Source organism: Colletotrichum fructicola (genome assembly GCF_000319635.2).
Source record: "Colletotrichum fructicola Nara gc5 chromosome Unknown KSG_Nara_v1_contig06, whole genome shotgun sequence".
In the NCBI taxonomy this organism is placed as follows: domain Eukaryota; kingdom Fungi; phylum Ascomycota; class Sordariomycetes; order Glomerellales; family Glomerellaceae; genus Colletotrichum; species Colletotrichum fructicola.
In genome coordinates, this window is record NW_027094056.1 from 2,830,095 (window position 1) to 2,852,541 (window position 22,447).

Here is a 22,447-nt window from a genome sequence, read left to right on the forward strand (position 1 = left end):
TCTCATACGCAGTCATCCGTCACATCTGTCGGCGCCTGACTAAACAGGGATGAATACTAAAGCATATGCGAATAGAGGTGTTGGCTCGATGAGCCTCCACGTGAAGGCCAACGGAATCCTCCTCTGTCCAGGGTGCAGTTGCACCATACCGGAGCGCATTCCTGTCAGCGATGCCGTCATTGCATGGATCAAAAAGAATCCGCGAAAATCCAGTTATTTAAAAGATGTAAGTTCTATGACAAGCCCAAGTTCCACGACGAACGAAATCCTCACCCATGTCTTGAGTCACCTTCTTACAGTGTCCATCATCTCACTCTATCACACAAAGAGAACACACCCATCATCGTACACCACGCCTCAACGACTACCTCACAACTTGGCCTTCGGTTCGTCCTTCTCCACATCCTCCTCCTGCTTCAACCTCACAACGCCCTATCCTCAAGTCAGCAATCTCTCACATCTCACACATCACGACGGAAATACTCACCTCCTGCACACAAGTAGCCAAAAGCGTCCCATCCCCCCCAAAAATCTTCTGCAACACAACCCCCCTTCCATCCCCCGCCCACGGGCTCTCCATCTCCGTAAACATCCACTCATCCGCCCTCACCCTCCTCGGCTCATGGAAGTAAATACTATGATCCAAGCTCACCATCATGCCCAGATGCGGCCTCGTCTTCCAGTACTCCACCCCGCCCTCCGTATTCCCCTCAAACTCGTTCAGCCGCTCCACCTGCTCCCTCAACTCCGGCGGCAGCTCCTCAAACTCCTCCGGCTTAAACGGGAACCGCCACAACCTATGGATCCGCCCCACCGTCCCGATGAAGTAGCTGTCCGACATGTACGCCAGCGCGTTCAGATGCGCCTGGTGCCCTCCGCTAACACTGATCTTGCCCCGCGCGCGTACCCAGTTCCGGCTCTTCATCTCATGCGGCGCCGGCTCCTCCCCGGACTTCTCCCCTTTCGTCAGCGTCGTCTTCGCAGGCTTCCCGTCCGGCCCGACCATCGAGATCCGATACGTCTGAAACGGCGAATGCGTGCTCCACTCCGGCTCGCCCCTCCAATCCGCCGGCGGCGCCCGCACACCTTGCGGAAGCGGCGCCGCGTGCCGCACCTGCGTCTCCCCGCCCGCGCCCTCCTTCACAAACGACACCGTCGTCGTGAAGATGCACCGGCCCCGCTGCCGCGCCTGCACCGTCCGCGTCGCAAAGCTGCGCCCGTCGCGCACGCGCTCGACGTGGAACAAAATCGGTATCTCCGAGGACCCGGCCAGCAGGAAGTAGCAGTGGCACGAGTGCACGAAGAAGTCATTCGGCACCGTCTTCTGCGCCGAGGCGAGGCACTGCGCGATCACGGCGCCGCCGAAGATGCCGCGCGCCCCGGGCGGGTGCCACGGCTGGCGCGTGTTGGTGAAGATGTCCTGTGTCGGCCTCAGTTTTCCGGCACCAGAGAGGGGGGGGGGGGGGGGGGGGGGGGGGGGAAGTAGCAAACTCACCGGCCCCAGGACGCCCAGCTCCGTCACCTCCAGCACGTTCTCGATCGGGCTCTTGTTCGGGTCCTCCGGCGGAGGCCTCACAATCGTCGAACGCCCGGTTGCCATCTTGTGTGTGTCCGTCTAAGTCTGGATTGGTATCGTTTGCTACCGCGCCGTCTGCCGTCTAGATCCCGAGTCTAAAGCCGAACCTCGACGTGGCGTTCCGTGCCAGCTTGAAAACGCCCCCTCGAAACTAAGGAAAGCTCGCCTGTGAGTACTGAGTGAGAATGAAAGGATGAATGAGAGGCGACAATCGATAGGTGAGACCCGCGAATCTGGTTGACAAGTCACAGGGGTGGGTTAAAGGCGATGCAGCAAGGCGGTTCTTTCCCCCTAATTATGTAGCATTCAGGGAACGAAAAAACTGCCGAGGTCCAAGGTGGGGAAATCAAACAAGGTTGTCACTGCCAGCACGACCGCGAGGTAAGGTACCCGCGAGCCGTGGCTTCGGTACGTACTTGCCGGCGGCGTGCACCACCCCCGGTCCGGGATTCGGTGAGTGGAAAGGTAATCAGTTAATCTCGTCGATCTCAGCCTGCTGTGCTGCATGCCCCGTCACCGTCCCGAGTCCCGACGGTATCACAAGCTTCTTGGCAGGTGGGCAGAAATCTTCCCCAGGTGCAGAACGCGGTTCCAACGTCTTCTTCGTTCGCACTCGGGAGCAGATGAGACGGCAGCACAAAGCCACCCATTCATGTGGCATATGTCCGTCCGAACACCAATCACAGAACAGCAAACTTTGCGAATGCGCATCTTCCAGAATTGTTGCCGAATGCGAGCGATTGCTTATTTCAATACCTGTAATACTATCCACGATACACTAATTGAACAACCATTCCCAAGCATGGTGGTTCACCATCCCACAGCGGCAGGATACCGGATGCCATACGGCTGCAACGTCTGCGACGGGGGTGCTGGCTGACGTTCGCCCTTCTTCTTTGGAACACTTTTCGGAACACTCCTTGGAACACTCTCCGTGTTGCCACTCTACTGCGCGTCTTCATAGATGGGTTCCAATCCGTCCCAGGCAGCCTTGGGGTCTCCCTCTGGTCCTGCCTTCTCTCTCTGCTCCCAGTACTTGCCATTGAACTTCCAGTACTCCTCGCCCGTGATCTCGCACGTCGTCTTTTCGAACCACGCGGGGTGGAACTCGATGCCGTTCTCCTCGCGGTGTTTCCTGCGCGCACGTTGCGCCACCTCAAGGCGGTCCTTCTCCTCGGCCGCATAGTCGTACTCGCCATCCTCCATGGCGCGCTGGTCTGGACGTAGACGCGAGTCGGTAGGTGCGATCCATGGCCGAAGCTTGTCGTCGATGTGGTTGAACGTAAGAACAAAGGGAGTGAGGTTGAACGGGATGTTGGGCGGGCGGGGGTTAGCCTGCCAAATGAGGAACGCCTTGTTCGGGTCATTCAGGCTGCCCTTACCAATGGACGCCGCATCGCCAGGGTCATCGACGTTGGCCTCGTATCCCGGCGAGAAGCGAGCGTACAGCTTGGAGTTCCATCTGCCTCCGATGCTGTATCGTACCCTTCCATCGGCGTCAAGCACCTTTCCGGTGACCTTATAGGCGCTAGAAGCCTTCCAGCCGCGTGGTACAAACTCCATTTGGCACACCTCACCTGTGGTGTGGTTCTTCACTTCCATGGGGCCATAGTTGTCCAAAGTCGGGTTACCGGTGATGATGCCAATGACGGAAGACGTGACCTTCTTCCAGGTGTACAGGTCTTCCTTGCCTCCAGCTGTAGGACGCAGCTTGAGGAACCACGTTCCCAGAGGGTTGGCGTCGAAGGACTTTCCGTAGAACTTGGTCTTGACGGCTGACTCTCCATAGTAGGTCCACTTGGGGGACTCGGCCCACGCGGCACCAACAGGCGGGTGATGGCTGACCTGTTCGATGAAGAAGCGGTAGTTCTTGTCCGGGCGGACATACTCGAACGTCTCTCCCAAAAGGGGGTTGAAGGGTTTCGCGACGCGCCCAATGGTGGATGCGTACTCACTGGCGGCGAACGCTGCCACGTAGAGCAGACGCTCAATCGAGTCTGAACGCTCCGCGGCTTGGTCCAGCAGATCAACATACTCCATATCCTCACCGGCACGGTACAAGAGCGAGGTTGGCTCGTTGAAAGATACCGGCAGAGTCATCTTGGTCATGTCCTTTCCAATCATTGACTTGAGAATACCCTGGCTATTGTTAGTTTACGTCACTGTACTGCCATCAGTCCACTCACCCAAAGCGAAATCTTGGGCCGGTTATCGGCGTCCATCTTGAGTTTGGTTCTGATGCCGTTTTCGTAGCCCTTGAATGAGCCGCTGATATCCACGCCGCTAGAGACAACAAGCTGTTGTTGCTTTTCCTCCTGAGGAGACGTCACGGCCTCGGATGGCGGCAGCTCGCTGACTTCAACCTCTCCAGCATCGACAGCATCGAAGAACTCGTCCTCTTCTTCAGACTCCGAGTCAGAGAGAACGATTGCCGACTTCTTTCTATTGAGATTCCTCTCGGGTGACTTGGGCGCCACCGCGAGGTCATCGTCGGTTCCAACAGCTGCCTCAACAGTTGTCGTGCCATCCACGGGCTCCTTCTGGTTGGCACCAGCGGGCGAATCGTTCATAACCTCGCGGAGGGCCCGCTTGGCGGCCTTGCGCCTCTGTTCGGCTTGGTCCACACGTTCCTCCAGGATCTCCTGCTCCTTGGCTACCTTGGCCATGCTCTCCTCCCACATGCGGCGCATGTCGGTTTCGCGCTCCAAGCGGTATTGCCAGTATGCGTCGCGGTCCTTTGAAATGCGCATGAGGTCTCCGACAAGCCCCGTCAGGCTCCTAACTGCGGCGTCGTATGTTGACAGCGCCTGCGCAACCTTTGCGTCGGACACCGTGGTGTTGGGATTCTTGGAGGCTTCAGCGAGCATGGCGGCGTTGACCGCTGAGATTGTATCGAGCTGGAGCTTGGCGGACTGGGCCGTGATGTTGAAAGCGTCCTTGCTGACTGTGGGCTCCTCGCGGCTACTGACATCCTCAAACTCATCATCGTCATCGTCGTCGTCTGGGTTATGATGGCCGTTGCCAGCAGCCCGTGACATTCCCGCATCCGTGGCCGCGTCGGCGAATTCTTCGTCGTCGGCAATGGTGCTGGCCCCTGCAAATTCGCTCTTTGGTACCGACATCTTGGTGTGCGATTGGGATCTCGGGATTTGCACACTGCTTCTTCTCGTGTCGGCAACGCTGGCGCTTTCACTCGGCGCCTCGTTGATGGAAAGATCGGATGCCTTTCCGGCCTGTTCAGCCTTTGCTTGCCTCAGCAGCTCGGCACCACGGGCGCGCTGCCGTTCCTCCTCCTTGGCCTGATCCTTGGTCCATTGAATCGAGTTGTTCAGAGCCCAGAACCACCGCTTAGCCTCAACCTCGTGGTTGGCCTTCAAAGTGTACTTGACCGATGACTTCCCGATAATCTCGAACTTGGTCTTCTCGTCGGCGCTCATGTGTAGCTTGGCAATACGGGTGTTGATCGCACCACGGCAAGCGGAGCCAGCATCGTCCTGGTGCTTGTAGTAACTAAGTACGCCGTCTTCGAGGACGAACCATCGAAGCTGGTATCCCTTGCGGTAATTGGTCCACTTCTTCAGGTAGCCCTTCATCTCGCGAGCCTCGCGGCCTGCCACCGGATCTCCAGGGGCGGCAGTCCCGGCGCCCTGCGACGCTGCCTGGCCGAGAACGGCCTTCTCCTGGATACCCCTCTGGGCCGCTACAGCGGCAGGAGATCGCTTGAGCATTGCCCTCGTAACATCGTCCTTCGTAACATCCTGTGGCAGCTTGCCCTTGCGGTCTCTGCGGAAGGGGTCCGCGCCGTGGAGGAGAAGTACCTGGATCAACTGGGTATTCTTCTTCCGCGCAGCTTCGTGGAGGAGGGTGCCGCCAGCCTGGACAGTCGTGGGTTCGGTCGCGAATTCGGTGCTGTTGATATCGAGGATCTGCTTGAGGCGGGGTTCTTCAAGAACGTTCTCCAACGCCTTGTAGTCGTTTTGGGCAATCAGACTCTGGATCTGCCTGACCTTGTTCTCGGCAAACAGCGACCGCGAGAGCTGCAGCTGCTGGAAGATATCCGGGTTGCGAGCGACGTCGATGGGCAGCTGGGCTTTGTAGTTGGCGACAGCGTCGTTGATGTCCTTCTGCTCGAGCAGCAGCTTGACGACCTGGGTGCGGCCCTGGATGGCGGCGACATGCAGCGGGGTATTGCCGTCCTTGTCCCTCGCATTGACGTCGAGGATGCCCGCACCGTCGGACAGGACGTACTCGACAACCTGGAACTCGGCGCATTGGATCGCAAGGTGCAGGACGGTGGTGTCGTCGAGGCCGGGGCCGCTGAGGGTGCTGATGGAGGAGATGCTCGTTCTTGGGCCGCCCTCGGCGGTGTCCCGTATGGCCTTGGATATGGATGCCGTGTCGCCACTCCGCAGGGCCTCGACGATGCGGAACTTGCGAACGGACTGCTCGAGGGAGACGCCCTTCTCGCTGCCGCCGACGCTGCTCATCTTGGTAGTCAAACCGGCGGGTGGGCTGTTGTGGGATGGGGTTCTTCCCATTGAGGGGGATGTTGTGGAAAGACGGGAGGCGGAGACGCCGCGGGGGGCGTTTTGGGCCATGGATATGTTTGTCTGGGATGTCGCTGCTGAGGTGGGCGACGTCAGCGGCGCACCTTCGTCCGAGTTGGAGGGATCTTCGTCGCCGCGGGAGTGGTTTCTTCGGAGGAGGGAGAGGGCGGCAGCCGACTTTGAGCGCTTGTGGGTGCTGGGGAAGTCAGTCGAGTGTCAGCCAGCTCTATGCATCCGCCAAGGGTGTTGCTGCGGCCCAGCGGACCGTAGGACGCGTGGAAGGTAGGTAGTGAGTGTATGCGGCGAGGGGAATGCTGCAGTTGTCTCACGGCGCGAGCCAGAGGACCGTCGAACGCATGCCAGCTGATGTAGAGTTCAGGGAGAGGGAAGGGGGTGGTGTTCTGGCTGTTGGAACCTAACTCACCTATCACCAGCTTCCGACATTTTGGAGAATGGCAGCGGCAGCGGCTGGCTGGACGTGGAGTGGCAGACTGGAGAAGCCAAGCTTCACAGGACAGCAGCGACACTGAGACAGCAGCAGCAGCGGGCCCCAAAGGTTGATTCCCCACCTTTGCTCGTAAGATAGTATGAGTTTATATGTAAGTATGCAATGACAGTGGATGGAGCAACAGGCGAACAGGGAATGGCAGTTTATGCTCGGGGCAATTGCTGGGTTCTGATGCGTGCTGATAGGTCAGGGGAACGGATGAAGATGGGGGAGATGTGATTTGGGTATGCGGCGGCGGGGGGGAAAGCACAATTGTGAGACGGACGTGCTTCGGTCGGCGACAAGACCTAAGGGGGTGGGGAGGAGCAGACTGGAATACGTGTAATAAAAAGGAGAGGAGCTGAGCTGGGCTGGAACGCTGCAGGAAACGCAGCACCGTATGTACTCAGAGAGATTGAATGAAGCCCAGGCGGGAAGAAGAAAGGTCAGGTCAGGTCACAATCGAGGACGAGGTCGAGAAGGAGGAATAATTGTTGTTGCAGCTGCCAAGTTTTGCACGTCGCACGAGAGCGAGACCGAAATAGGCTCACTCAGTCATCACATCACAGTGGCTTCCATCAGAACACCTCTTTCTCATGTGTATCCGTAAGGTACATTTACCTACTACACCCAAGGTAGGTAGTTGTTCGCCTTGCTGCATCAGAAGCTGGCAATGATGGGCGGGAACAGCACACACTAGAGAGCGGATATCTGTACGCTATTTTACATAGCCCCGTTCGAATCTGGCTTCGACGGACGCTTGGAACAGCGCCTATGTTCTTTAGCCTTCAGCGCCCGCCCCTCCTCCCTCCCTCCTTCCTTGCAGCAATCCAGAAATGACGTCCAGATGGGGTCATCCCTCCGCCAATCATGGCCTTCCCTTTTCCTGAGGTTAACTGTGAACAAGGACACGGAGTTTAGGCGACCCTCCCTCCTCCCCCCTCCCACTGGCCATTGCCCGTCCCGTGCAGCAGCTTCCTCCTCCTGCTGCAAGCAGGCACAGAACGCAGGCACTGGCAGGGCACAGAGACAGCGCCGTCGAAGCACACCATCCCATGAGGCACTTCGGTGACACGGCAGGAATCCCAACTTGTGCCTGTGGCGTTGGTTTGAGCCACACCATGCAATTGTCATGCTCCCCCCGATTTGGGAATACTAACAAAGTAGCAACCTGCAACGGACATTGATCGCCCTGACTAAGGTCGCACCAGGCAATGGTACGCTGCGGCGGGCTGTTACCCGGCGAACATGTCAACGTCACCGGCAGTGGCCATACCCAGGTTACCAGACTTGGGTACCCTGAGTAATTGCACCGTAAGGCAATAATGAGGTGCTACCTATCAGCCAACGACCGCCCCGATAAGAAACGCCAGAAGCTTCTATCAGCACGAACATCATAGCCCAAAATGCATCAAGGTCGACGCCATGTCACGAACTGACCACGTACCATTACTCGATATATCAGACGTAGCATAGTGCGTGCCTGGGATGAACACGGGCGCTGTGCGTACAAGCCATGTATTGCCTATTTAAGAGCTCAGACACCCAAAGAGCCCCAATGCCCTTATCCGGGCCCGACTCCGCGACCGAAAGCCCACCCTTTTATGTATTCAATGTCAATACATGAAGAATATCATATAAGCCATAAAACTGGTCCCGTCCAAACGTCGTCGGACCCGTATATGTAACATATTGAGACCGTACTCACACCTTACAAAAGAAATGCGGCGGCCACCGCGGCGAATCCCGCGAAGCCAACAACACCGACCTTGCCTGCGCCAGCTTGGACCGGCTTGGTCGTGATGGGAGTGGCCGTGGCAATGCCGGAAGTGGGCTTGTTGGGGGACCCGGTGCCCGTCGCCGGAATAGTGGAGTTGGACTTGCCGACCGCCGTGATGGGGACGATCAGCGTCGTCTTGAGCGTCGTGGTCGAGTCCTTGCCGCCGTTGTTTCCACCATTATTTCCACCGTTGTTGCCGCCATTGTTACCGCCGTTGTTGCTGGAGCAGTTGGCGCCAGTGCACTTGTCACTGCTGCCGCCGCCGGGGCTCGTGGTCTTGGGAGAAGCAGGGACGCTGACCGAGGGCTGGTTGTTGCCGCCCTGGCCACCCCCAGTGGTCTTGGGAACGTCCTTGTTGCCTCCCTGGCCAGGAGTCGTCTTGGGGCTGCTGCCGTTGTCCGTGGCCTTGGGCGTCTTGGAGACGCTACCCGTCTTGGAGTGCTTGTGAGACTCCTTTCCGGTCTTGGTGGATGCCTTGTCATTGCCCTTGGTAGACGCCTTCGTCGTGGGAGTCGCGGCAGTGACGGGGCAGATGGTGGTGTACCACGGAACAACCTTGGTGGTGACTTGGCCAACGGGGCAGTTGGTGACGGTGGATGCACACGAGGTAACCGTGTAGACGTTGGTCTTGTAAACGGTGCTGGTGGTGAACTGTGTGGTGGAAGGCGTGGCAGCGGCAGTGGAAACGGCGCTGACAGGGCAGACGGTCGTGTACAAGGCGATGGTGGCAGTGGTCACCTGGCCAACAGGGCAGTTGGTGATGGAAGAGGCACACGAGGTGACGGTGTAGACAGAGGTGGTGAACACGGTGCTGGTGGTCATGGCCTGCGACACGGTGAAGGTGTTCTGCGCAGGGACAGCGGTCGAACCAGTTCCAGTAGCCTTGTCGGAAACGAAACCAGTGACGCTGAGCGAGCCAGAGCCCGTGGCAACGGCCTTGGCAGTTCCGGTAGCAGAGTCGCTGCCGGATGCGCCGTTGGTATCAACCAGCGTAGGCAAAGGCAGGCCATCGGTGCCGGTGGCAACCGCAGTTGCAGTGGCAGAGCCAGCACCAGAAGCAGTTCCGCTGGCGCCAGAGCCGGTGGGGACGGCCTTCGCAGTTCCAGAGGCCGAGTTGCTTCCAGACGCGTTGTTGGTGTCAACAGGCGTGGGCAGAGGAAGGCCGTCAGTGCCAGTGGCAACCGCGGTGGCAGACGCGCCAGCGTTGGAGCCGCTCGCGGAGATATTGCTACCTCCAGTCGCAGCAGCAGAAGCGCTGCCAGAAGCTCCAGCAGAGATGCCACCAGAAGCTCCCGCGGAAGCTCCGCCAGTAGCATCTGCAGAAGCACTACCGGTCTTGCTCGCCGTGCCGGAGGGGAAGCCATCGTTGTCTTCCTCGCAGACGTCCGTTGCCGAAGCAGAGGCGCTGGCACTGGCGCTGGCCGCAGCAGAAGCGGAAGCAGAGGCGGAAGCAGCGCCGCTGGCGGATCCAGCGACGGAAACCGTTGCTGAGTTGGCGACAGAGCCAGCAGCTGAGGCAGAGACACCGCTGGCAGATCCAGAGACAGAGACGGTAGCAGAGTTAACGACAGAACCGGCATCAGAGACGGATCCCGAAACTGAGGCACCAGTGGCTGAAGCAGAACCCGATGCAGACGCAGCGCCGGTTGCAGACGCAGAAGCTGAGATGGTGGCCGAGTTGGAGCCAGTGTCGGAGACGGAGGCAGAGCCAGAGACGGAGGCCGAACCAGAGTCAGAAGCGGAAGCACTGGCAGCTGAGCCGGACGCCGAGGCGGATGCAGCGGCGCTCGCGGATCCAGAAACAGAAATGGTGGCCGAGTTGGAGCCAGCGTCAGAGATGGAGGCAGATCCAGAACCAGAGCCGGAGCCCGATGCCGAAGCGCTGTCGCTCGCGCTCGCACTGGCGGCAGCGGAACCGCTGTTGGCAGCAGAGCCAGAAGCAGAAGAAGAAGCAGAGGCAGAGGCAGAAGCGGCACCGCTGGCGGATGCAGAGACGGAGACGGTAGCCGAGTTGACCATGGGACCAGAATCTGAGGCAGATGCACTAGCACTTACGCTGGCCGCCGAAGCAGAAGCCGAGACGCTCGCGCTGTTGGCGACAGAAGCCGAGGCGGAGGCCGAGATGGACGCGCTGTTGGAAGGAATCTCGTCGCAGCCGTACTTCAGGGCAGCAGCGATAGCAACGTGGAAAGCCTCGCCGCCGACGAGGTTCATGCCGCCGCGGGTGGCATCCCAGACGGAGACACCACCAAAGTGCGCCTTGGCCTTGACCTTGCAGATCAAGTCCTTGACGACGGAGGGAGCGACGTAACCAGCCCAGCCAGCGGCAGGGCTGGCCAGAACACCAAGGTACAGCTTGGCATCCTTGCTCTGCGATGTCTGGGAGATGACGGTCTCCCAGTCGTCGTAGTTGGGGGTATCGGAGATCTGGCAGCCGGGGTTGTTGAAGAACTGGATAAAGAGGGCATCGAACTTGACGGTGTAGATGAGCTCCTTCAGCTGGAACCACTGGTCGCCGGTAGGGCACTGGGGAGCGGCAGAGATGTAGTAGTTGCCGCAGCTACGGAGCTTCTCAACCAGCGCGATGTAGGGCTTTTGGTCGACTGGAGCGTCGTCAGCATTCACAATTCAGGGGTAAGATGGGACAAGACCTTGACATACCGTACTTGAACTCAAAGTCGATGTCGAAACCGTCGACGGAGACGTGCTCCGTCAAGCTGATATCAAACGGACGAGGGCCAGTCCAGGTCGGGTCGTAGGGACCGAAAGTCTTGTGCAGGAGCTCTCCAAACTCGTGGCCAGCGGCTTCGCTATCGACGTCGTAGGGGCATCCGTTTCCGCCGGTCAGGGACGTGTCGCACTGGCCGCCGACACTCAGGAGCACCTTGATTCCCTTGCTCTGGCAGTACTTGATGTCCGTCTTGATGTAGTCGCAGTTGGTGATGAGCTTGGTGGTCAAGCCGGTCAGGGGGTTCTTGAAGAACACCTCGCCGCCGCAGTGGCCGGCGAAGTTGGTCCCCGGGTATCCGTTACCCCACTTCGGGCTGTAAGTGACGAAGGAGAGAGAAACGGAGGTGACGCCGGGGGCATCGCAGTAGTTCGCAAGCCTGTCGTCGGGAAGGCCGTACTGTCCCCAGTAGAGGTTCAGTCCGCCCAAGTAAGCCGAAGCAGATGTTGTGGTCTGGACTGAGCTGCTGTGGGCGATGGCCGGGCCGACGGCGGCGGCGGCAGCCAAGAAAGAGGCCTTGAAGTGCATCTTTGTGTGAGTGGTATTATTAGATTATTAAAGAGTGTGTATCCGTATGTATGGATAGCGATAGTAAGGCGGCCGAAGCCAAGGAAAGAATGTGGTGATGATCTGAGATCAACGAAAGGACGCAAACGAAAATGTCTGCACGGCTGGATCGCACGCCGACGTCTCTGGCTTTCTTGACAGGACAGAGATGGGGTTGAAGAAGCAAGAGACGGAATGCGAGAAGCAGAAGAAGACGTCCCCTTCATATTCTGGGTTGCTTGCCGTTGCCGGCGACATGACGATAGAGTCACTAACTCCATCAGGAGACGGGTGGAAGAATATTGCTCAACGGCACCGGATCGTGTGCGGGCAGCATGGCCAGAGGCGCAGGGGATAATCTCCCCATGTGGACTACCACAGTTGGGGAGGGTGAGCAGCAGCGGAAAAGCGTGGAAGCCATGGACTCTGACCTTCGGCGCGGTGACGATGCGTGTTAGTGAGTGGGTGTGAAGACGACGGCGTGGTGGTGAGCGCAGTCTAGAGAAGTTGAGAAGACGACCTGAAGTGACGATGGCAGTTGACGGTGGAAGACTGTGAGACTCGAAAAGGCAAGCGCCGCCTCTAGTGGCGCGGTGGACCAGGCGGCGGACCACTGAGCAGGCTGCTAGCGGGAACAGGAACAGGACTAGCGCAGCTCAACCGGTGCGACGGGCTGGCGAAATAGGGGTCATCCTGGGCCACCCACTGGTCGCGCCCCCTGAATGGACGACCTAACCTTGGAAGCTACCTGTCACCGGCGCCAACGCAACCACGGCGTCGGGCCCCTGGGCAACCATTGACGACCCCCAAGCCGCCGTTCCGGTCTCTTTTGGTGTTTTTTGTTTCTTAAGCCCGGTAAGTGGAGAGATCGGATGAGGGGGACGTTTGCAAGGCAACCGTTCTGCCGTTGCAGTTGTAAGTCGAAGCTCGCTGTCATGGTGGTTGATGCCCTCTAGCAATTTCACCGAGACGAACAATCTTGGGTGTTGACTTTATCTCATTGCAACGCCTCGAAAGTCAAAAAGAAGAAGAATCGTGAGAGGTAAGCACTGGTTAACCCCACCTAACAAGATGCGAAGGAGTCTAGAAGTGATCAGCATCATCGAACCTACATCTGTCGATGGCTCCCAAGCCGGCTTGCTGAATACCGAGCTGGACACATGGTCTGAGAGACCGGAAAAGAACATGGCCTTTGGTCCGCAGCTCGCCGCCATAAACCATCAGAAGACACAAACCGTCTTGCCGTGGTCTTAGACGCTTTTTCGTGCGAACTTGGGAAAGAGGAAATGAGGTGGCGGCAAGCCGGCGGTACACGATCCGTCTCCTCGGGAAAGCTCACTCTCACTCTTCACAACCCATTCCACATTTGTCCCCCCCTCGCACGTTCACTATCCTCTCAGAACTAGTTGCGCCATCATGCTAATTCTTTCCATCACCTTAAACGCCAAGACCCCGGCCCAAACACTGCTATTTGCGTCATGAGCCGGCTTTTCCTGTTTCTCGTTCAGCTCCGCGAGCGAGGCACATCGGGACCTGTCGTCCTTCGCATATTGACTACTGCCGAGGAAAAGAGGCGCTGCCGAATCAGGGGCAGAGAGGAACTAATTGACAGCGTCCATCGTTCCCCGGTCTGGTGTTCTGTTCCCGTGCCAAGCTGACTGGAGATGCCCCAGTCCAAGCCTTTTTTTCTTCCGCGCACCCATGCCGGATTCCACATGGATGTTGTCGTTCTGGGCCTCATGATCTTCATCCTCTTAGTCGTGCAATCCAAACAGTCACTATCGATGTCCGCTTCACACTCGTTGACATCCGTCTCTCGTGGTTGCGTCGTCTTCTATTCGAGAACGGCTATGATGCTATACCGCACACACTATTGACATACGTCTTGTGATTCATGAGTGACTGAGGCAAACACTTTCCTTCTTCATAAAATGGAAAATAAGTGTGTAAATGAACTGATGTGCAGCCGGCCGTAACGCACCGCTCATCCGGAGCCCGTCCCAAAAGGGCAAGAGTTCAGCCAACAGACCCACTCCGGAACCCCGCGCACATCGAACCCCTGACTGCCTTAGGTGAGCATAACGTTCCATCTCACCTCATCCAACTTCACCCACCATCGTCAACCACATCTCACGATGTGTGGCAGTGGAAATGAAGCACTCACCATGTCTCCGCGCCTCAAGCCAAAGCCGACATTGCCTGCTGTCAGCGGTGATCAGCGTCCCCGCGTCAGATGGGCCACTCCCCAGCCCAGTGGCCTGATTTCTACCACAAGTCTAGAACATCGATCACTTTGGTGCCAGCGGACGCATGGTGTTCATGAATATATCAAGCCTTCAGATCTTGGCTTCTGATTCATTTTGTCCTTCTCAAAGGTGTGAGTTACTCTACACCATTTCACCATTCACAACCCCGTTCCCACAAAGCCGCCAGCCAAACGCCCAAAGTCACATGGCGAAGCAATCCCAACCCCAACACCACGCTATACCCAAGCAACCAAAAACAAGAAACAAAAGAAATCCCATCCCATCCCATTCTCAACATCTCCTCATCCCCACGTCATCCCATCATCCTTATCCTCCTGATGCTGATCCGCCATCCTCTCCTCCTCCGCGCCCAGCATCCCGATATCCTTCCACCGCAGCGGGTTCTGCTCCCACCCCCACTCGATCCGGAAGTCCACCCCGCGCGCGTCCAGGTACCACGCAACAAGGCACTCGATCGAGCACGGCGCCGGGCGCGGACAGTCGCTCGCCAGCGGGCCCGACGGCATGTCCTCGCACCCGGAGAAGTCCCGCAGCGCCGGCCGGTCCGGGTTCGACGCTAGATCCACCATCTGCGCGAACCGGTCGTACATGTACAGCCACTGCTGCATCGACGCCGCGTTGCCGTACGCGATCTGGTCAGTCGGGCCTATTTCCCACGTGTTAGTCCAGCACTTCACAGTCTCAAGTGAGATAATCAAGACAGAGACTTACCAACACCCACGCTGCCCTTCATCCTCGCGCAGTAAAAGTAATGCTCCCCCTTTGGATGCGGCAACACCAACGCATCCCCCAGCTCCTCCAGACTCTTGAACCCAGGCCGCGCCCAAAACGACGTGTCCGGCCGGATCCGCATCACCGTGTCGTGCGTGAACCCGTTCGCCACAGTCCACGCCCACCACCGCTGCGCCGCCAACGACACCGTCCTCAGCTGGTTGTTCAGCCGCCTCAACCTATCCCCGCACGGAAGCAGCATCGCCGCCTCGCCGCCGGGATACTCCACCTCCGCCTCAGCAACAGGCACCACATCCACCGACCGCAGATGCGTCCCGTAACACGCCCGCAGCTCCGCCTCGATGCTCTCCTTCGTGCGCCCGTGCACATCCACGTCCGCGGGCTCGTACAGCATGTACGCGAACACATCGATCTTGGTAAAGGACGGGTGCCCGTCGACGAGGTGCTCCATGTGCGTCTTGCAGGTAACGTGGTTCGTGCGGTACAGCCCCGCGACGATGACGGCCAGGCTGCGGCTCTTCTCGCGGTGGTCCGGCGGGATGCGCAAGTCGCACGCCCCCGCGAGGGTGAGCTTCCCGTCGTTGGAGAGCTCTAGGCTGCCGCGGGCGCCGCCCTTCTTAACGAGAGCACCTCCTTCTGGCGCTGCTTGGTTCTTGCACATCGTGAGAAGATCGCTGTGCCAGACCGTCACCCACGTGTTCTTCAGCATCGCATTCACAACCATCCGCACATGCCCGCCCTTCTTCTCCACAATAACGGTGCGGCCGCCCGAATGCTTGTCGCCCGTGTCGGTCCACCACAGCGCGTGCGCTGAGCCGTCGAGGTCGTTGTGCGACAGGACAAGATCCCCGTCGGGCTGCAGGACGAGCGAGTACCGCCCGTTGGGCGAGGTGAACACGGGGCTGCCGGCCGAGAGGAGCACGCCGTCCTCGTCCGGCGTGAGTATCGAAGCCAGAACTCCGGAATCCGTGTCGCTGGTCGTTTCTGACGAAGGCCCTCCTCCTCCTCCTCCGTCTGGTATGGGCGTAGTACTAGACCCTGACGCCGCAGGGCGATGTAAGCCGGGCACGCGCAGCCCGGATGTCGCAACATGCCAGTCGGGCTGTAGCACCAGCGCCGCCGACACGAGGAACATGATCAGGGCGGCGATGATGATTCTCGACCGGCGCGAGGCGCCAGCCGAGCGGAGATGCGCCCAGCCAGATTGGTTCACTATCATCGCGTCGGTGTTAGTCGGTCCCATGATCGGACGTCGTCTCTTTTCCCCTCCCTCCTTGCTGTGTCTTCCTCTTTCTCCGTTTCCTTTTCTCACGCACTCGCTGTGTCTCGTTTGTGTTCCTCTCCCCCCGAAGCTCGTGATGTGGGAAAGAAAGCCTCTCCGGCGAGAGAAGGGGGTTACAACAGAAAAGAAAGAGCTCTCAGATCCCAACGTGATGAAAGAAAGTAAAGATGACGGGGGAGACTGACTTTCTAAACGTGAGAACAGACCTGCGTATGCTGCCCATACACACACACACAAACAGAAACGATCGGAAAGATCAAGAGGCGAATGTGTTCGAGCGAACACCCCGCGTCTATATCAGATGACGCTCCAACAAGCAGCCGTTGAGCTCTGACCTCCCTCCCTCCTTTTCCCTCTTTCCTCTGCAAGTTACGCGTAACTAACTTGCAGTGCCAATAAACAATCCACTTTTTCGCCGAACCAAAGGGGGCGGAGAGAGTGTGCGAAAATAGACTTTGTGTTTTGTTGCGACGACTCGTAAGCTCCCCTACCCCGGAGCAACCGCCGCACGTCAGGGTTCGCAGGTCGGCCGTGTGGGAGGGCACCTAAGCGGCGGCGGCGGGGGGGTCGTTCAGGCGGAGACTTTTCCTGGATGTCTCTTTTGGTTTTCTTAGTGATCGATCGGGCTCGACGGGCGCCTCAGGACGATCGTTCCGGGCCAATCCTTGGTCGGGATCGAGGTAAAGTTGAGTAAAGTAGAGTCAAAGGGCTCTGCGGATAGACATGAGATGAAGACTGCTTGGGATTCTGAGACGCGGCGGCAGGGGAGGCTCTTGTGTATGGAAGGTCTTGGCGCGCCGGACTGCCCGGCGTTTGTGCCTCTACAGCAAGAAAGGCAAAAGATTTTTTTTAGACTCCAGAAGGAAGAAATGATTTGTCGCCGCTGGTGTAGGGATGGCAGGACTAGACGGGAAATTACACAGATAGCGACGGAGAGAAGGGTTGTTAGATGAGCTGCTTGAGCCTCTAATCAAAGCCTGCCAGCGCAACTATGCAGCAATTAAGAGGAATAAACCCTTTTATTATAGGACAACAGGCAGCTAATCAGATAACCAAAGGCCAATACCAAGAAAAATTCCAAGACCCGACGAGGCCCATCTCGGGCAACGGATGTTCGCATCAGGATACACAGAGTATTTTGGTCTTCGGTCTCTGTACGAGCAGTCGGACCAATCGGGCGGGTGCCTTTTGCCTGGTGCCTCTGCCGCCTGGGCGGTGACGCACCATTTGTACGGTCTCCTCGGGAGGTTCCTTGGGTCTGGGTTGACCCTTGGCCCCCAATGACGATAGTCCAGCAAAGACAGATTGCTGACGGACGGGGCTTTCGTCGCCCGGCTGCTTAGCGCCAACGAACGCACACGCGGCACGGGAGGGCTTGGTAGTGAGAATCTTGACGCGTGCCGAGGCGGCGGCCCACCGTCCGGTCCGCACGAGAATTGCAACGATACGAAGAGACACTTGGGGCTCTTGGTTAAGTGTCGTGAGACGACAAACTGGACAAGTGCGCCGCAGTGCGACCATAATCCGGTGCGGCGGTTGAGTGCGTCCTGTTGTAACTTGTGGGACGGGACGAGATAGGAGTCTTGATCCCTGCCGGATGCGCATCTTCGACGGCCTCCTGTCAAACCTTTCTGTCGAATTTGAATGTAACCGTTTCTAATTGCACAGCCTTCAAGTCTTGGCCGGAAAGTCACTGACGCGACAGCGATGGGTCTGCTTGGCAGGGCGCACAAGCAACTGAGAAAAGAGAAAGTAATCAACTGAACCATACAAGACAACCAAACTCTCTTCCTAAGCCGCCGTCTTTGAATGACTCTCTTTCCGTCCGAGCGAAGCAGGGCTTGCTAGGCATAGTCTAAGGTTGTATCGAGTTCCCAGAGTTCTGGCCAGCAAAAGTGTTGGGCGCCCACCGGCCAGTGCCACCCACGAAAGCAGCATGACGCTGTCGATATGACCGTGCGGCTCATACCTTGGACAGGCCGAGGTTTTCCGCACACCAGGCCTGACCGCGCCGGAGAGAGTAGTTCCAAAATGGGCTAGCTGAGAGTACGACGCAAATTGATAGTGTATGATAAAGTATATTAGCTATTTCTTCTCACTGAAAATCGAGCGCTCATATCCAAGCTGAGCAGATGAATGGGGATCGTCTTCGCCGTCTGAACATAAACCAGGGCCAAGACATCTGTCTCGGCATTCAACTGTTGTCGAATGCCCCTGCATTAAAACCGTAACTCTTGTCGAAACAACCCCTTCAACCCCTGGATTCGTCACTCGAGAGCGACAGCATTCTTTAAGCAAACTGCCCCGCGGAAGCAGCAAGCTGTCTCTTTCGTGCGGCGTTGATGGCCTTGAGCTTCGCAGTGCCCAGACCAGCAACACCGTCTTCCTGGGCGTCGCCCAACCAAGGCTTCTTTGAATCGCCCAACATGCTGCCAGCGAGGAAGTACGCGATTTGGCCGAGGATGATGAGCACAAAGGCAATGGGGTACATCCAGTGGATGGTGTAGCCGAAGACGTTGACGCCGATGATGATACCCCAGAAGTTGCCCGTGAGCAGCGAGATGTTGTAAAAGGCTGCACTGGCCATGCGCAACAGCACAGGCACCAAGCTGTAGAACAGGCAGAGGGCCAGAGTGTAGCCGACCAGGTATCCTGCAGCGGCGCCGTCCCAAGTCGCCTCTTGGAAGGACTGGCGATCGAAAATGGCAGCTTGCACGCCGTTGATGCACATTCCCCACATGCCCATGAAAGCGAGAACCTCATAGACGGGACGCTTGCTGACAAACCATTCCTCAGTGACGTTGGTGACACCGTAAAGCGTGGCCCCCAGCAGGGCGAAGAGATCACCCTTCAGCAGATCGACACCAGGACCGCCGTTGGAACCGGTGATGTGGTCAGAGGCCAGAAGGACACCGCATCCACCAATGGCGACAATGATACCAAGGATCTGGAAGATCTTGTAGCGCACCTTCAGAAGGGTGAAGGAGAGGATGATGACGATGACAATGGCCCAGAAGTTGAGCAGCTGAGCCGACAGGATGTTGGTGTAGCGGTATGCCAGAACCGTGAAGTAGTTGCCCTCAACGTCAAGGAACGAGAGGATGAAGTACTTCCAGCCGTCCTTGAGCAGGATCTTGGCCCATCTCTTCACTCCATAGTGCCAGATGGTAATGGGGAAGTAGATGAGGAAGAGGAGGATGTAGTTGAAGACAGTCTGGAAGGCCGGGATCGAAACACCGTTGGTGGACAGGAGGTTGGTGAAGGTGTTCGTCGAGGTGATGCACAAGGCGAGGATCTGGCCAATGACGAGGACGATCCAGAAGTCGACGGTGGTGAAGTAGCTCCACCAGTGGACTTTTTGCGCTTCGATGTTCTGCAGACCCTGGTTGACCAGCTCAGACTCGTCGATGCCACCGGTGATCTGTGTCGTCGTCACCGGGGAGTGGTCGAGGTTCTTGGGGGTGTCCTCGGCGGCCATCGTGGGCAATGGTTCGTAGGCGTGTCTCTCTCGTTGAGGATCGGAGGTTCTGGTGGTGGTGAAAGGCAATCGCGAGAGCGGTAGCGACAGTACGGACTCGATTCGTGAGGCAACGCCTGGCATACAATCTGGCGATGCGGTCAGTCGCTGTCGCACACAATGTGAGAGATTACCATCTCATTTCGTTCAACATATCTACGTACAAGCTCGGTCAAACGATGTCGTTCGCGCGACAGGTCTCAATCTCCAATTGAGATGTGTTGTCGCGGTAAGTGGTGATTCACGTGAATAACACTGCTATTCGGTCTTTCTCGTCCCCTGTCAGCAAGCGCAAAGACTCAAAGTCGCCTGCTGGTGATTCTATCTTGCGATAGAACGGCACATAGACCGATGCGCCGGGAAGTGGTAGTTGAAGAAGTCGGCCGAGATGGCGCGCAACATATGATTGTCGTCCAAGAGCTTGGAGCTGGTGGTGTTGTGAGCAGATTAGAGGAGACAGCGATGGCCTGTCTTCCTTTGGGCAGCGCGTGACGAAACTGGTCGCAATCGAGACCGGCGCAAAACTCTCAGTCGCAAGAGGAGGGGGACCAGAGGTGGTGAGAGGCGAGGCTAGACGGCGACGGGAGGAATTTATCGAGGTGACATCCCAGCATCAGCCAACAAAAAAGAAAAGGAAAAAAACTTTCAGGTGCTAGGGGAGCTTGCGCTATCCATTATCGCTAACTGCAAGGTATCGCGCCAGTGACAGGGTGGGAGGTGGGGAGCTTCTTCAGTTGCCACGAGGGATGGGTGGTCTGCATGTGACGTTCCGCACGCCTGACTGGCCAGCCACTGTGAACTGGCCCGGACCAACACACCGCAACCGGCCCTGGAAGGCGGAACCGGCCGACTCCCCCTCCTCCAGTGGACGGCGCGCCGGCGAACCTGCCTTTCAGAGACCAACATCCCCGTCCGTCACCCAGTCCGCCGCGTTCTGGCTCGCTCGAGGAGGGGCACCTGGTCCGTGTTAGTGCCCTTTTGGCAGGCGTTAAGGTCCGATGGTGGGGGCCGCACCGAGGGCGGGTGGGCGGCAGCCGCGGGGTCCCAAATCCTTCCTTGCATCCCTTGCGAATCCTCCCGACCTCCAACATCCCGGCGGCGCGGCGTGATCCAACGTGGCGTCGAAAGCTGAAAAGTCGAAAGTCAACCATCAGGTTGGGTCGGTCTTGATTGGTTCAAAGTCTGAGATTTCCGTGTGGATGGCTCAGGTTGGGTAATGTGGCTGCGATAGCTGCACATACGCCAAGACCTTAGCTGCCCATCGTTGAAATCACACATAAATCATGCATTTAATGATAACAATGACCTTGGCTACTCGCAAATTTTCGATTTGAACTATCCAAGTCCGAGAAAACAGCAACCCTCTACGCTGAGTTGTTCATCTGCCTCATCATCTTCCTGCACAATCTTAGAACAAGACATGCGGCCACGTATACCATGAACAGGCCTAACGTTATGCAGCAAGTGATCCAAGCTCTTTTGGACGAGGACCACGACGCTGTACTGTAGATTATCCAGCCATAAAGACCATGAATGGACACCGCAAACAACCAGAGGAACCCCTGAACACAGCGACCTTGTAAAACATCGACGTTCAACTGGCTGTTGTCCGTCAATGACCCAAACAGAATGATCGACACGCCTGCAGATACATAGCTAAGAGCAGCTAGGTAGAAAATCCCCTTGATGTTGAAGAGATAGTCAATGGGTGTCCACATTCCTACCCACATCCCCCAATCTTGTGGATTGAACATGTCCGTGGCGTAGAGGAAGAGACCGCAGATATGTCCAAACAGAACCATGAAGCTGGAAGCTAGACAGGGAAGGACCAACTTCGTCTTCTTATGTAAAACTTCAAAGACCACCTTGGACGCATTAGTCTCGAACGTATCGATTGTTTCCGTAATCATCGTATTTCCGGAATTTCGACTATGTTGTTGTTCTGCTCGGAGTGAAGGTCTGCATGGTTGAAAGGAGCGCGCCCCCGTCGGCATCTCCTCAGAAAGTTGGCAGCTCCTCAAACCAACGGCTACGGTGGCCTCGTTTTGCGAACAACTGCAGATGTTGGATGGATTCGGAGTAACTCCAAGTCCATGTGACGCTACACTGGAGGCAAATATGCCAAACATTGTTATCAGAGGCGCGGCAAGGAGTAGGACTGACAGCACTTGGCCAAACTGCCAACGCGGGTCATCAAGTTCCGTATTGGCCTGGCTGTCAGTATTCGGTACGTTTGGAGGATCGAGGGGCAAAGAAAGGGAGCTCTTGAGCTTCGCTGTGCCCCAGAGGAGAAGTGCAAGCAGCCAAAGCAACTAACACCACGTTGTTGTCATTAGTCAGGTGTAAGGTATCGCAGAGAAAAAAAATGGGTACGCATGGGGCTTGGAACGAGAATCTCACCTCCCAAATAACCGAGTTAAGAATAAAGATTTGCGTATGACCGAATGTGATGATCGCCGATACAGGTTTTGCAACAATGATCATCCATGCTTCGTGAATGATTTGGAAGCAAGGTGGGCAATCACCAATAGGCCGAAAAGCCGTATAAAGATTTTCGACAATTGCGTCGAGAAATTCATATATGGGAAGAACACATCGCTTACGGACGACGTATGAAAGGTGATAAGAGAGTTTGACAGCCCTCGATACAAACCCTATCATCAGGGAGACGGAAGAAATGATTGCTTGCTGGCAACCCGCTGATCGAATCAGGGGAACATCCCCTCCCGACTGCCCGAACGGACGGTTTGGACTGTAGATTGATGATCCGCATGAGACTGAGAAGAAGCAGATCACGGGTGATCCCGGGTAAGCTGCGGTGCCACCCATTTTCGACTCCTCGCCCTTTGGGATGCGCCAGTTGAAGAAGATCGTTGGCAGCATTGCCACAAGGAGCATGACCACCAGAAGAAACGTGAAGAAGACTCTGGTATACCTCTGTAATGGGTGGATATGCAAGTAGTCCCGAAGGATGACCAACCCCGA

General features: G+C 57.2%; 5 protein-coding genes across 5 annotated transcripts; all 5 read right to left on the reverse strand.

Annotated features, from left to right (window-relative positions):
• Positions 1-369: 369 nt before the first annotated feature.
• Positions 370-1,600, reverse strand: ACOT8-0 (Acyl-coenzyme A thioesterase 8; the record flags this gene model as incomplete). The annotated part of the gene is made up of 3 exons (XM_066152470.1): positions 370-432; positions 488-1,420; positions 1,496-1,600. 3 exons carry the CDS (start codon positions 1,598-1,600, stop codon positions 370-372), a joined length of 1,101 nt encoding a protein of 366 aa, XP_066008154.1.
• A 921-nt stretch (positions 1,601-2,521) lies between these two features.
• On the reverse strand, positions 2,522-6,567 carry CGGC5_v011049 (Oxysterol-binding protein-like protein 2; the record flags this gene model as incomplete). The annotated part of the gene is made up of 3 exons (XM_032027619.1): positions 2,522-3,715; positions 3,763-6,319; positions 6,548-6,567. 3 exons carry the CDS (start codon positions 6,565-6,567, stop codon positions 2,522-2,524), a joined length of 3,771 nt encoding a protein of 1,256 aa, XP_031876025.1.
• Positions 6,568-8,321: 1,754 nt separating this feature from the next.
• On the reverse strand, positions 8,322-11,646 carry CTS2-0 (Endochitinase 2; the record flags this gene model as incomplete). Its single annotated transcript, XM_032027620.1, has 2 exons — positions 8,322-10,993; positions 11,052-11,646. The coding sequence occupies 2 exons, from the start codon at positions 11,644-11,646 to the stop codon at positions 8,322-8,324; spliced, it is 3,267 nt and encodes a 1,088-aa protein (XP_031876008.1).
• A 2,566-nt stretch (positions 11,647-14,212) lies between these two features.
• CGGC5_v011051 (uncharacterized protein) lies at positions 14,213-15,906 on the reverse strand (the record flags this gene model as incomplete). The annotated part of the gene is made up of 2 exons (XM_032027621.1): positions 14,213-14,577; positions 14,643-15,906. The coding sequence occupies 2 exons, from the start codon at positions 15,904-15,906 to the stop codon at positions 14,213-14,215; spliced, it is 1,629 nt and encodes a 542-aa protein (XP_031876009.1).
• A 2,329-nt stretch (positions 15,907-18,235) lies between these two features.
• On the reverse strand, positions 18,236-19,864 carry CGGC5_v011052 (putative solute carrier family 35 member; the record flags this gene model as incomplete). Its single annotated transcript, XM_066152471.1, has 3 exons — positions 18,236-19,551; positions 19,627-19,667; positions 19,812-19,864. 3 exons carry the CDS (start codon positions 19,862-19,864, stop codon positions 18,236-18,238), a joined length of 1,410 nt encoding a protein of 469 aa, XP_066008183.1.
• Positions 19,865-22,447: the final 2,583 nt, after the last annotated feature.